Consider the following 12,693-nt stretch of genomic DNA (forward strand, 5'->3'; position numbering starts at 1 on the left):
CACAGACGTGCTGGACGCACGGATGATCAGGTTCTCGGGACGCGGTGTCTGAGTAAATGTCCGAGGTGGAGCAGCTCTGCCCGGATCTCTCCCCTCTGCAGACGTCTCCAGGCCCAATCAATCCTGTCTCCCACAGCAAGCAAACAGCCCCAGGCTCGGGGGACACAGCCTGGTGACCCGGAACAGTAATGACAGGCAGACCCTGTGGCCTGACAGCTGAGTCCCTGACTGCTGCCAGCCAGGCACAAGCTGCCTGCCACCCGGCCTGTTCTGGGGGTGCCCCCGCGGGGAGGCGGCCTCCTGATGGCCCTGAGACAGAGGCCCTCTCTTGTCTTCTGCGATTCCGAGGCAGCAGCCCGCTGTCCTCCTCGGATGGAAGGCAGGGCCAGGAGGGCAGCAGGACCCTGAGCTGTGAGCTCTTCCCCTTGCCTCCCTCATGTCTCAGGGGTGGTCAGCCATCAATGCCATCCCCACCATCCAGGGCACATCCAGGGCCTCGGCCACCCCGGCCCTGAGCTGGGGCAGCCGACCTGACGTGAACCCTAGGAGAGGTGTCTTCCCGGGGTCAACGCGGGCCTTTATCCCCTGACACTGAGGGCGAGCAAATGACTAAACTGGCCCAAAATGAAAGCCCTCATAAATCTGGTATTTCCCTTTAAGCTGTCGGGTACACAGAGTGTGCCAGGATTACTGATAGAAAAGTTTATGGATGGCCGGCATCTTAAACTCAAAACACATTACCCCAAATCAATGTTGCCGTAGGTGGCGGGGAGAGGACAGGAAAGGTCAGCCGAGAAAAGAATGTAGAAACCAACACTCCGAGAGGACCTGAGCGTCACAAAAAATACATTCTGAGAGTGTGTTCCCGGAAAAACATCCGCACAGGGCTGTTCTCACAAGAGGCCAGGCAGCTTGTTAAGGGGCGCCTGTGGACGTGCCTTTGAGAGTTCAGTAAATTCATCTGCAAAATGGTCTTGCCAAGGGGTGAAGACCCGAACTCACAGCCCAACCACGACGACAACTCAGAGTACCGGCGGCAGGAGGGAGAGGGCTGTGGGTGGGTGCAGCGAATGGGTGGGTCAGGCAGACTTCCACCTGTGATCACGTACAGGGGTCCCCTCCAGGTCCCTGTGCACAGCCATCCTATAGTATTTCAGAGTCTGCAGTGGAGGGGGGGAGGGGGAAGCCTCGTAGCCCAAAGGTTGTCTGAACTGCCTCCGCTGGACACTAGGGAGGGAGACCCAACAGTCCTGGAATGTTCCCACAGGCCCGTCAGCCGGAAACCGGCTTTGTTCTAAACAGGTCGCTGTTGTGGGAGCCCCAGGGGACACAGGCAGTGGGTAGGGCTGGGGCAAGAAACACCGTACCCCACAGGGTGAATTGGGCTTGGAGGATTCACAGACCTTAAAGGTGAGCGAAGCAGGACTCCCTCTAGAGCAGGAATTCCCCGCTGTGCACCCCTATCCCTGGCCATCCACCCCAGCTCAGGACCCAAGACCACAGAATCCTGCTCAGAACCAGTCCCCGCATGAATCTGCTTCCCTAGACTCCTCCAGGGCCTAATTCGGGGAGCACAGTGCAAGTCTGCCCCCCACTTCCGAGGCTGAGGACGGCAATGGGGCCCAGCAGGGTCTTACAGTCACAGTCCCAGCAGTTTCTTTCTTTCTTTTTTGTTATTATTGTTAATCTGCACCCAAGGATATTTTTCATTGATTTTTAGAGAGTGGAAGGCAGAGGGAGAGCCACACAGAGAGAAGCATTGATGTGAGAAAGACACATTGATTGGTTGCCTCCAGCCCATCCCCAGCTGGGAATCAAGGTATGTGCCCTTGACCGGCATGGAATCTGTAACCCTTCAGTCCACAGGCCGACACTCAATCCACTGAGCCAAACCAGCCCGGACCCACGGTGGTGGGATTGCTAAGGAAAGCTCCTGGCCCAGCAGGGTGGAAGGAAAGACAGCAGCTGGCCACCGTATTCTGGGGCCCTGGAGACAAAGTGCGGAGAGGGGAGGCGCTGGACAACCCCTCCCTGTCCTGGGCAGAGACCCCAGCAGACAGGGCTCAGTAGGTGGCCTGTGGGCACGGGGATGACTCCTGGGCCGCAGGTGAGGATACTGAAACCCAGGCCCCGGGAGGCAAAGGGCACAGTCCAGGCCCTGGGTGGGGGGTGGGGGGTAGGACACAGCTCCGAAGGGCCTGCGGCTTCTCTGAGGCTGCGCCAAGGCGCCTAGACCAGGTGGGCTGCGGGCCAGGATCTGCCCTTTCCATTTCCTTCCGGGGCTGACCCTTTGGGACCCGCACGTGGTGTCTCCGGAGGGCTAGTGAGCAGGGCAAACAGACGCGAGTCCACGGGGTGTTCTCACCCCAGCTTGGGCCAGAGCTGAGAGGTTAGGGGCAAGGGATCAGGGGCCCAGATGCCTCATGCGCCGCCTGACTCCCATGGGGAAAGGAGCCAGAGGGCCCCAAGCCGAGCTGTGGGAGTCGCCCCCAAGGACTGCGCCCAGCCCAACCACCTCCGGCCCTTTGGGGACCAGACCGAACTCCCGCAGAGGGCCGCGGGGCGGGGCATGGGCTCCGAAACGCGGCTGTAGACTACAAGACCTTTGGCTCCTCTGCCGCCGCCGCGGGTCCCCCTGAATACACAGTAAACGGGGGTGGGGGGGCGCGACCGCCAAAGAACGAGTGAGGACGGAGGGGCCTGCCGGTGAGGCGCAGGAACCCCAACCCCGCCCGCCCGCCCGGAAACCTCCGTGGGCCTGAGTCGTGCGGGCTCTCCCCACCCACCCCACCCCCGCCGCCTCTGCCGTCACTCACGGCCTCTGCTCGCCGGCTCTCTGGTGCGCTCTCCGCGCCGCGGGCACCTGCTCGCCCCGCGCTCGGCGCTCACTTCTCGCTCGCGCACCGCAGGCTCCCGGCGTCGCCGCCGCCACCCGCCTCGGCCCGGACCTGCAGGGCGCTCCGCTTCTCTCCGCGGCCCTAGGCGGGCGCCAACCCACCCTCCGCGGCCTGGGCCTGGGACAAAGAGCGGTGCGGCTCGTTGCCCAAACCCGGGTAAGGAGTTAGGGGCGGGGGTCTGCGGAGAGGGGGCCGGGCACGGCGCGCAGGGGTGAGCGGCCGCCCCGAGCGATGGGGATCGGGAAGCTGCCAGAAGCCGGGAGAGTTCGGGCGGGAGGACCCCAGCCGAAGCGGGTGCCGGGCGGGGCTGAGCTCCAACCGGAGAGACCGCGGTTGCAGCCGGCGACCCCCGCGGCGGGGAGGGGCGCTCGGGGGCGGGGCCGGCTGCGCGAGAGGTGGGGAGGGGAGGGAGGGCGGGGTATGCCGCGGAGGAGGCGGCTCGGCACCCTCCACTGACCGCCTCCCCCCTGCCCTCCCTCCCCCTCTCCCTGCCTCGCTCCGGCTCCGGCTCCGGGTCCAACCACGCCGGACCCGCGCTCCCCGCGCCGCACTAGGTCCGGCGCCAGGTCTGCGCGCCGCGGCTGAGCGCGCACTCGTCCTGCGGAGGGAGCCGCGGAGGCACCGGCGGGGGCGGCGGCGGGAGCCGGAGGAGGCGGCAGCCGGAGCCAGACCACCGGAGCCCGGGAGGCGGAATTCCACTCGCCGCTCCGAGGCGAGGCGCGCGCTCCCTCGGCCGGGGATGGGTCCCGGCGCGGCCCAGCCCCTGCCCGGCCCGCCGCGCAGAGACTAACCTGCGGTTCCCCACCGTCCGGCGGACGCGGGCATAGAGTGAGGCACGGGCCGATCGCCCGCAGCCTCCGGGGGGGGGGGGGGGACCTCGCGCCCTGCGCACTCGGAGCAGCGCCCCCCGCCGGAGCCGCGCGGGCCAGCGGGCGAGGGAGCGGGACTGATTGGCGGCCGCTGGCGGCGGCGGAGGATGGGGCGCCGCGGGGCCAGGGCAGGCTCGGAGGGGTCTTAGCCCGAGCCCAGCCGGATCCGAGCCCGCGCTGCCGCCGCCGCCGCCTCTCCGCGCCCGGGCCGCCGCGCCCCCCGCGGGAGATGGAACAGCGGAGCCAGCTCGGCGCCCTCGGACACCTGCCGCCGCTGCTGCTGCACGCCCTGCTGCTCCTCGCGGCAGACGGTGAGCGCGGGAACTTCGCTGCCTGGGGATTCAGGGTGGGGAGTCCTTGCCGGGCCGCCAGGGCCAGCTGCTCGGGACGCCGTGGAGAAGGAGGAGGAGGAGCAGGAGCAGGAGCAGGAGGAGAAGGGGAAGGCTTCACGGTCCCCAGAATCCCGGCTGCAGCCGGCCCGGAGGGGTAGGGGGAGAGCGGTGAAGGGCCGCCCCCGGGGCGCCCCAGGCGTTCGGACGGACCCGGCGCGCCCCAGCCCAGCTCGGGTGGTGCGGTGGGCGCGGGAGAGACGCGCAAGCCTCCGGTGGTCCCCCGCGACCCCGAGGAAGCCGCCTGCGCGGGAGCCGGTCTCTGCATGGCCCGGCAACTGCTCGGGCGAACTTTGCTGGTGCCCGGACCGAGCGTGGAGCCGCGGGGTGGGAAGCACGGGCCCCCGCCCCGCACTGGGTCACGCCCGTCTCCTCCCCGCCCCCAGCGACGTTTACCGAAGTCCCCACAGATGTGACCGTGCGGGAGGGAGACGACATCGAGATGCCCTGCGCGTTCCGGGCCAGCGGCGCCCCCGCGTTCTCGCTGGAGATCCAGTGGTGGCACCTGCGGGCGCCGCCCCGCGAGCTGCTGCACGAGCTGGCGCTGAGCGCGCCCGGCGCCCGGAGCAAGGTAACCAGCTGCCCGGCCCGCGGCAACCCATCTCCCATCCCCACGGCAGCCTCAACAACAGTTACCCCCAAATCCTGGTCACTCGTCCCTTCTCCCAAGACCTCCCGGGAGGCCACACTCAGCCTCTAAAAAGCCCCCCCATCCAGTCCGCCTGCTCTTGCTGGCCGCCTGTGGGCCCAGGTCTGGCGGGTGCTGCTGGTGAAGGAAGACACGTGGTCCTCCCAGCTCGCCGTGCCCTCAGACACTCTGCGGTCCCCGGAGCACTGGGCCAAACAGCTCAGCTCCCCTGGGCCTGGGTTCCAGCGGCCAGCACAGCACCGTGGCCCGGGAAACCCCCCGGGCCACCTCCAATCCTCACAGGATCAGAGGGAGGGCGCCCACGGCCCCTGTGCCTCTTAACCCACAGTCCCTTATGTATTCCCAGCACACGCAGGAGTGCGCCCCACGCCTACACACACGCACACACACCTCCCCTCTACCCAGAGTCCCACCCAGTCACTGCTCCCACCTCCTGCTGGGTCCTATCCAGATATGCCGGCCCTTCCACCCAGTTTTAGGCAAAGTTTAGAAAAACGCGGACTGACGGGGAGCTTCCCTGGGTGGAGGGGCCTCCCTTCTCACCTGGTGGCATTCCAGCCGCCCCTCTGGCTGGCAGGTGCGCTGGGCGGCCCTTCCTGGGCCAGGCACCGCGTCCTTCCGGGAGCCCCGCTGGGAATCCCACCGCCTCCTGCGCTCAGCCCACCTGCGGAGGGTCCCCGGCTGGAGGCGCATCTGAGACCCCGAACCTGGAGGCCAGGAGCCTAATGTCTCCCTCTCTTGTTCTTTGCATTTTAGGTAACAAATAAGGATGCGACTAAAATCAGCGTAAGTGTGGAGCCCAGCGCGGGCCGCGGGAGACCCCTTCTGGCCGCCTCGCGCCCCGCACCTTCCTCCCCGTTAGAAAGGCTTAGCGGCGCGAGAGGTCGGGACTTCCTTGCAACCCCGCGTCGTGTCCGGGCGCCATCTGTCGCCAGGAGCGGGATCGGTTTCTCTTATATGCAGAGGGTCCCAGGCTCGCGTCTCCTTCCTCCCCTGTGCGCTCACCTGTAAACCTCTCCTTCATCCGTGGCGCGCGCTCAGGCCCTTCGCGGAGGCCTGCTCTCCTCTGCTGGCATTTCTCCCAGCAACTGGGGGGCGGGTGGGGGAACCGCTGCTCCAAACCCTGGCGGAACCCCGGCTCTGCATGGTGGGCCCCACCCCCGCCCCACGTGAAGCCCTATCCCCCGCCTGGGTCGTAGCGCAAGGTGTTGGGAATGGGGGTGGGGGAAGGGCCATCTTGCCAGGCTTGCAGGAGCCGGGGTCCTGGGGTGTGTGACTCAGGGAGGAGATGCGGCCAAGCTTTCCCAGCGGGAATGTGCCAGTTTCAGGCCTGGAGACTAGCAGGGCCTCCTCCCGCGCGCGTTCAGAGGTGAGGGCTCTCTGGGTGCACGGGGAGGACTGCAAACCCTGTGCTTCCCCATGTCCCATCCAGGCCGCAGCCCCGCCTGCCTGCTTGGGAGGGTGGAGGGGCAGCTCTGTAGGGCCAGAGGATGCGGCAGGTATACATGTGTCCTCGGAGGGCAGGGGATACCGCTCAGGCCTCCAGATTCCAAATAAAGAAATGGTAGTGGCGCCCTAACCGGTTTGGCTCAGTGGATAGAGCATTGTCCTGCGGACTGAAGGGTCCCGGGTTTGATTCCGGTCAGGGCACATGCCGGGGTGGCGGGTTCCATCCCCAGTGTGGGGCGTGCAGGAGGCAGCTGATCCATGATTCTCTCTCATCACTGATGTTTATCTCTCCCTCTCGCTTCCTCCTGAAATCAATTAAAAATTTTTTTTAAGAATAAAGAATAAAGAAATGTTAGTGTGAGATGTGGAGGCGGCGGAAGGCGGGGCCTCAGAGCCCAGGCTGCCGAGTGCCCAGCCCGGGTTCTGTGCCTATGACGGGGAACTGGACACACTGCCATGGGCGGGGCCACCCGGGCACAGTCAGAGCTGGAAGCCCCATGCGGGTGGGCGGCGCCCCGCCCTGCCCTGACCCAGCCCCTCTCCTGCAGACCGTGCGTGTCCAGGGCAATGACATCTCGCACCGGCTGCGCCTGTCAGGCGTGCGGCGGCAGGACGAGGGCGTGTACGAGTGCCGCGTGGCGGACTACGGCGCCGAGGACACGCAGGAGCACGCGGCCCGGGCCCTGCTGCGCGTGCTGTCCCGCTTCGCGCCGCCCCGCATGCAGGCCTCGGAGGCCGTGTCCCACATCCAGAGCAGCGGGCCCCGGCGCCACGCCTCCAGCGCCAACCACGTGGGCGCCGCCGGCACCGCGGGCCGCCCCACAGCCCAGCCCGGCCGCAGCCACAAGAGCCCGCCTCCTCCGGGAAGCCCTCCCGCGTCCCCCGGTCCCGGAGTCCCCGAGGCCGCCGCTTCCGCGACCCACGCAGCCACCACCACTGTCGCCGCTGCAACCGCTGCTTCCTCAGCCCCGCCACCCGGCCAGGTGGTTCTGCGCCAGAGGCATGGCTCCGGTAAGTGTGCGCCCGGGTGAGGTGTGCGCCCCGGGTGAGGTGTGCGCCCAGGTGAGGTGTGCGCCCCAGGAATGTGTGCGCCCGGGGGAGGTGTGCGTCCCGGGAAGGTGTGCGCCCGGGGGAGGTGTGCGCCCCGGGAAGGTGTACGCCCCGGGAAGGTGTGCGCCCGGGTGAGGTGTGCGCCCCGGGAAGGTGTGCGCCCGGGGGAGGTGTGCGCCCCGGGAAGGTGTGCGCCCGGGTGAGGTGTGCGCCCCGGGAAGGTGTGCGCCCGGGTGAGGTGTGCGCCCCGGGAAGGTGTGCGCCCGGGTGAGGTGTGCGCCCCGGGAAGGTGTGCGCCCGGGTGAGGTGTGCGCCCCGGGAAGGTGTACGAGGAGAGGGGACGGGGTGCCGGCAGAGCCCCGGGATGATGCCTGGTGGGCGTGGAGCTGAGCCCAGGCTGTCATCCTGGACTGGAAAAAGGTCCCGAGATTGGGGGGCGGGGTGCGTGCGGGGAATCCCCCACATCCCCTTCGGTTCGGTTCATTTGCGCATGCGTCCTCATGATTTGGTAACTTGTGGGCCCCGTGATGCATTGGGCAGCCTCCCCCGGGCTCTCTTTGCTGTTCTCCTGCCTTTACTGTTGGCCAGACCCCCTTCCTGCGTTCCTCTGCCCAACGCCGCCAGACACATCTTCTGCACTGGAAGTTTATGTGCAAAAACTCATCGGTTTCACATCTCATTTGTCAAGAGAGTGATATTTGTGTCAAGAGATTGTGATGTCCAACACGGGCTGGATCCGCGCAGCAGCGCCAGCTCAGGGGATGGGCCCTTCTTAGCCGCGTCGGTATAAATCCGGCTACTCATTCATCTGAATGCTGACCCATTTCTCCTGAGCACTTTGTTGGTGGAACCATTTCACGGGGGAGGGGCAGGGGATAAAGAGAAAATAAACAAAGCAGAGGCCCTTCCAGACGAGCCCTTTAACAGGGAAGTGCAGAGGGGGCCGGATCGGCTGCAGAAGAATACAGGGAGCGGTGGGTATGTTGGCCGGAGGGTCCCCTCTGCAGGGGACTGTATCTGTGGTGTGTCGGCATGTGACCCCCTCACTAGCCTGGGGGCTGCGCTGCAGGAGAGGCGCCTGGCCCCCGGAGAGCCAGCTGCATGGGCGCACGCTGCCTGGTGCCCACACGGAGGGCTGACCCTCCGTATTGCAATGACCAACGCGAGAAAGACAGCCGAGGCCATGGGGTGCCGGCCTGGAGAGGCTGTGGCTGCTGGGAGCATCCTGGGGTGTCGCCATGGCAACTGTACACCACGAGCAGAGGGGGCTCTGGACGAGGTGAAGGTGCTCACTCTGACCCGAGCCCTCGGTGGTGACGGAGCTGGCGGCAATGGCACGGCAGGGCCAGGCACAGTGCCCTGGGCTTCCCCCCTCCCCAGACCCACAAGCACCCGGAAACGACCACCTTACAGCAACCGTCCGCTCTTCCCTCCGCTCCGATGTGACCGGAGGACCGCCGTGAAGGAGAAATAAATCTGGCGGAAGTCTCCCAGAGGAGAGAGGGCGAGGCTCTCTGAGCCTCTGAACAAGGAAAGGGTTTCATAAAGGACATGGCTGGGTCTCACCGTTGGCAGGAGATGCCGGCTTCTCCCCACGGTGGCCAGTGTGGGTGGTTATTGGGTGCGTGCCAACCTCTCACCAGCCGGTCACATGGCTGCCATGAGCGCAACCAGCAACGGTGGCCACGGACCCAGCTCGGGAGCATCAGGGCACCCGGAGAGCGCCGGGGCAGAGCCGTCTGTGTCAGGGGGAGTCCCAAGCAGGGATGGCCCCTGTCCAGTGAGGCAATCCGGGGAGGCTTCCTGTGGGTGGTGTGTGAGTTCGGGGGCTTGGCCTCTCTGCTTAGGTCTGTCCTGGGAAAGCTTCTGAGAGACTCGCCTCCCCTCCCCACCCTGTACCCCGTGGGATGAGAAAGTCAACCCCATGGAGTGAGCGGCCTTTGTCCACCACGGAGTGGCCAGGCGGCTCGCGCGCAGCCATTCTCTCGGCCGTAGGGAGACCCCAGCTTAGGGACAAAGCAGGGGCACCGTGGACCCTGATGGGGAATAATTCAGAACTTGCCTTTGCCACGTGCATGTCTCGCGGTTTCCCGCCTCCGCAGCTCAGCCTGATCCTCCTGCCTCACGGCCCCGAACGCTTCCCTCCGGAGCCGGACCCGGCCCCAGCTGGGGGGCAGCCCCCACGAGTGAGCCCGGTGGTGCGCCAGCCCTTCTGAATGTCACCGGGAGCCAAACCCTGCGAGAAGCTGCTCCTTAAACCCACCAGGTGCCCCTTTTCACAGCTCGGGGTGTGAATGGGGTCCCCAGGCATCGCCGGGGTCACTGAGGTCAAGTGCCCTTGTAATGCGATATCGATTCGTTCTGCTCCGTGCGGCCAGACGCAGGGCCTGGCTGTGGCCTACCCTGAGCGGTGTGGAGATGCCGGCTCGGTTTTAAGACACATTTGCAAGCCCTGGCCGGAGTTGCTCAGTGGTTAGAGCGTAGACCCTGCTCCAAAGGGCCATGGGTTTGATTCCCGGTCAGGGGCACGTAGGTGGGGGTTGCAAGCTTGGCTCCGGTCGGGGCTTGGCCCCCTGGGATGCATGGGGACAAGGCAGGACGAAAACCACCAGGGGAGATGCCAGGAGCCTGGGCGGGCTGCACGCAGAGTCCGGAGGCCAGGACCCTCCACCCCTCCACACCCCACTGAGCCCGCCTTCCACCAGCAGGAGCCCGAATCTCCCAGGAAGGGGTCTCGGGGAGAGAGGTCCCAGGGGCGGTGTGGCACAGACTGCTTTGGCCCAGAATCCCACGCAGCCACGTCTGCCTGCAGTCCCCGAGCCTCAGGAGGAGGGAGGGTGGCACCAGGGAACACAGCCGGTCCCCACCTGCCCCAGCCCCCCCTCCGCCTTCAGATGGCCCCACCTTCGCTCCCTGGCGAGGGCGGGAGCAAGGGCCCCCTCTGCTGGACACGGGGGAGGCGGCCAGGCCATGGGGCATGATTACCCGTGCCAAAGTTAGTGGAGATGCATATTTTTTCGAGCATTTCACAAATTACATCTCCAGATGGGCAGACGAGTCACTCATCGCATTAAAGATGAAAGTGACGGAAATGTGCGGGGCAGTAATAACACGGGAGCCGACCGGAGGGAGCCGTGCCTCCCCGGCCTCGGGCCTGGGGCGTCATTCCCGCCCTTGCGTGGCCCAGACTGCGTGGCCCGGCTCTGCCGAACACCGGACGGGAAGGCTGCGGCCGGGACCCGCACACTGAGCAGCCTCCGTGGAGCCCACTGCTGGCCTAACCACAGGGGTCTGGGGTACATCCGCCTTGAGGGACACAAAGCCATGGGGTGGGGTGGGGGGGTGTGGAGCTGGATGTAAACAAGGCTGGTCTTCAGCCCCAGGGGCAGCTGCCTGGGGCTGCGGTGGGCACAGGCCGGACCGCACAGGCCGAGACCCGCACCCCGCGCGCGCTTCCTCTCCAAGATCGCTATTCCCTCCGAAGCCCACTGGCGTTTGCTCCCAGCCTCGGCCCGCGTCACCGGCACACATGACTTTTACGGCAGAAACTAATCCTCTCCGATTCTGTTGGCTCCATTATTCCTCGCCGGCTCCCCTGAATAAATATCTGCAAAGAGGCTTTAATTAAAACGCCAGCAAGGGAAGCAGCCGCCTCGCCAGGTGACATTTTCCCACTCGGCTGCAGCTGGGCCACCTGGCCCGCCCGGTGCAGTGTCTGGTGGGCAGAGAGCCGGGGTGGGGGTGGGAGGCGCGGGTGGCCAGCAGGGAGGTCAGGGCGAGGAGCACCGGCCCCACATCACACAGCGACGTAGGGACAGAGGAGGGACCAAAGCCCGGCCTCCGGATCCTGCACCAGAAGTGGCTCTGTGATGGCAAACTCGGGCGGCCCCGGACCAGGCTGGATGGTGCACAGGGGCCGGGCCGGCCTGGCAGCCACCCTGGGCCCAGGCTGGGGTCGGGGAGCAGTGAGGGGGATCTCGTCTGAGAAGGCCCGCAGCTGCTGGTCGTGTGGCCCCTGGGAACGCGGGCCCAGGTGCTGCGTCTGGGCCTCTCCCCTGTTTGGGGAGCACCTGAGCCCGAGTGCGTTCCGCAGGCACCCGGCCGGCCAGCCACTCATCCGGCACCACATCCCCCCTCGTCCGTCCCAGGGCTGGGTGCCAGCCAGAGCGGCAAAGGAGGCCCTTGTCTTTTTAATCAACAAACTATGACTAGGACTCCAGCCCCCAACCTAGCACCCCTGCTGGAGCCAGCACCCCGTGTCTGACCTCAGCCCAGAGGCCCAGGCCGGGATGTTCTATGGGCCTGTCCGCTCTCAGGCCCCTGGGATCCTGTGAATCAGGCGTGAACTGTTTTCCCTCCCCTGCAGGCACCGGCCCCACCTCCTCCGGGGACCCACTCCTGTCGCTGCTCCTGTTGGCTCTGCACACGCTCCTGGGCGGGCTGGTGGGGCACTGACAGCTGCCCCCCCATCGCCCCCCCCCGCCCCGCCCCGGGGCCACACCGCCCACCCAGACCCAGACCCGGGCGAGGACCGGGTCGCCGGATGGACACTGAGAGACTGAGAGAAGCATGACAAAGTCCACGTGGAAACATATCATAGGTGGGGGGAGTTACACAGTAGAAACCCGAAACCACGCATCCAGTTTCCAAACGAGATGGAGGCGGGCCCGTGCCGTGCGCTCCCGGCCCATGAGTCTCCACTTCTGCGAACTTTTCTTTTCTCCGCTTCGCCTCCAGCTCTTCATTTTGCACGAACTGCCGAGCCGTTATCTTAGGAGACGGCGTGGAAATGTTGGGTCACAGCCTTCCTGACAAAGGAACGTATTTTTAGTAGATGATTGTGTTTAGGAGTTGTTGTTTTTTTTTATTTCTCATTTTCCATTGGGGGCTTATCTTTTTTTATGAAAGTAAATTATTTCTTTTTGAGACATTTGGATTAAAAAAAGATACATCTTATAATTAAATTCACTGTCAATAATATTTATTTTTAAATAAACACGGGAAACAAGGTCAGACACTTGTTTATACTGGATTGTATATCGCTGAGTCGCAGTTGAATAAAAAAACGACTTTGAAGTAAGCTTCCTACCGGCCTGTGTGAAGGTGAGCCTCGGGCCTTAGGCAGCCCCGATGCCATGGCCTCCTGGTCCCCGGTGCCAGCGGTCCCCTCGGCTGGAGGACAGCCGGTGCCCTGCGAGGCCACTGTCCAGCCTCCCCTCGGGACAGGGCACCTCAGGGAGCCAGGGGGGACGGGAGCCCCCCGCCTGGGTCTTCGAGGAGAGGAGTCGCTGGGGAGAGGTGTGCTATCAATCTCTTTTTTAAAAAAATGTTTTCACTGATTTGAGAGAGGAAGGGAGAGGGAGAGAGAGATAGGAACATTGATAAGAGAG

General features: G+C 65.2%; 1 protein-coding gene across 3 annotated transcripts; it reads left to right on the plus strand.

Annotated features, from left to right (window-relative positions):
- Positions 1–2,781: 2,781 nt before the first annotated feature.
- VSTM2B (V-set and transmembrane domain containing 2B) lies at positions 2,782–12,318 on the plus strand. Of its 3 annotated transcripts, XM_059665549.1 has the most exons (6): positions 2,782–3,053; positions 3,452–4,077; positions 4,542–4,726; positions 5,561–5,590; positions 6,802–7,264; positions 11,670–12,318. In XM_059665549.1, exons 2-6 carry the CDS (start codon positions 3,996–3,998, stop codon positions 11,756–11,758), a joined length of 849 nt encoding a protein of 282 aa, XP_059521532.1. In that variant the 5' UTR covers positions 2,782–3,053; positions 3,452–3,995; the 3' UTR covers positions 11,759–12,318. The 3 variants fall into 3 exon arrangements, with proteins under 3 accessions (XP_059521532.1, XP_059521531.1, XP_059521533.1); XM_059665548.1 differs by lacking the exon at positions 2,782–3,053 and having other exon boundaries at positions 3,406–4,077; XM_059665550.1 differs by lacking the exons at positions 2,782–3,053; positions 5,561–5,590 and having other exon boundaries at positions 3,406–4,077.
- The last annotated feature ends 375 nt before the right edge of the window (positions 12,319–12,693 follow it).

The sequence above is a fragment of the Myotis daubentonii genome, chromosome 15 (genome assembly GCF_963259705.1).
Source record: "Myotis daubentonii chromosome 15, mMyoDau2.1, whole genome shotgun sequence".
NCBI lineage: Eukaryota > Metazoa > Chordata > Mammalia > Chiroptera > Vespertilionidae > Myotis > Myotis daubentonii.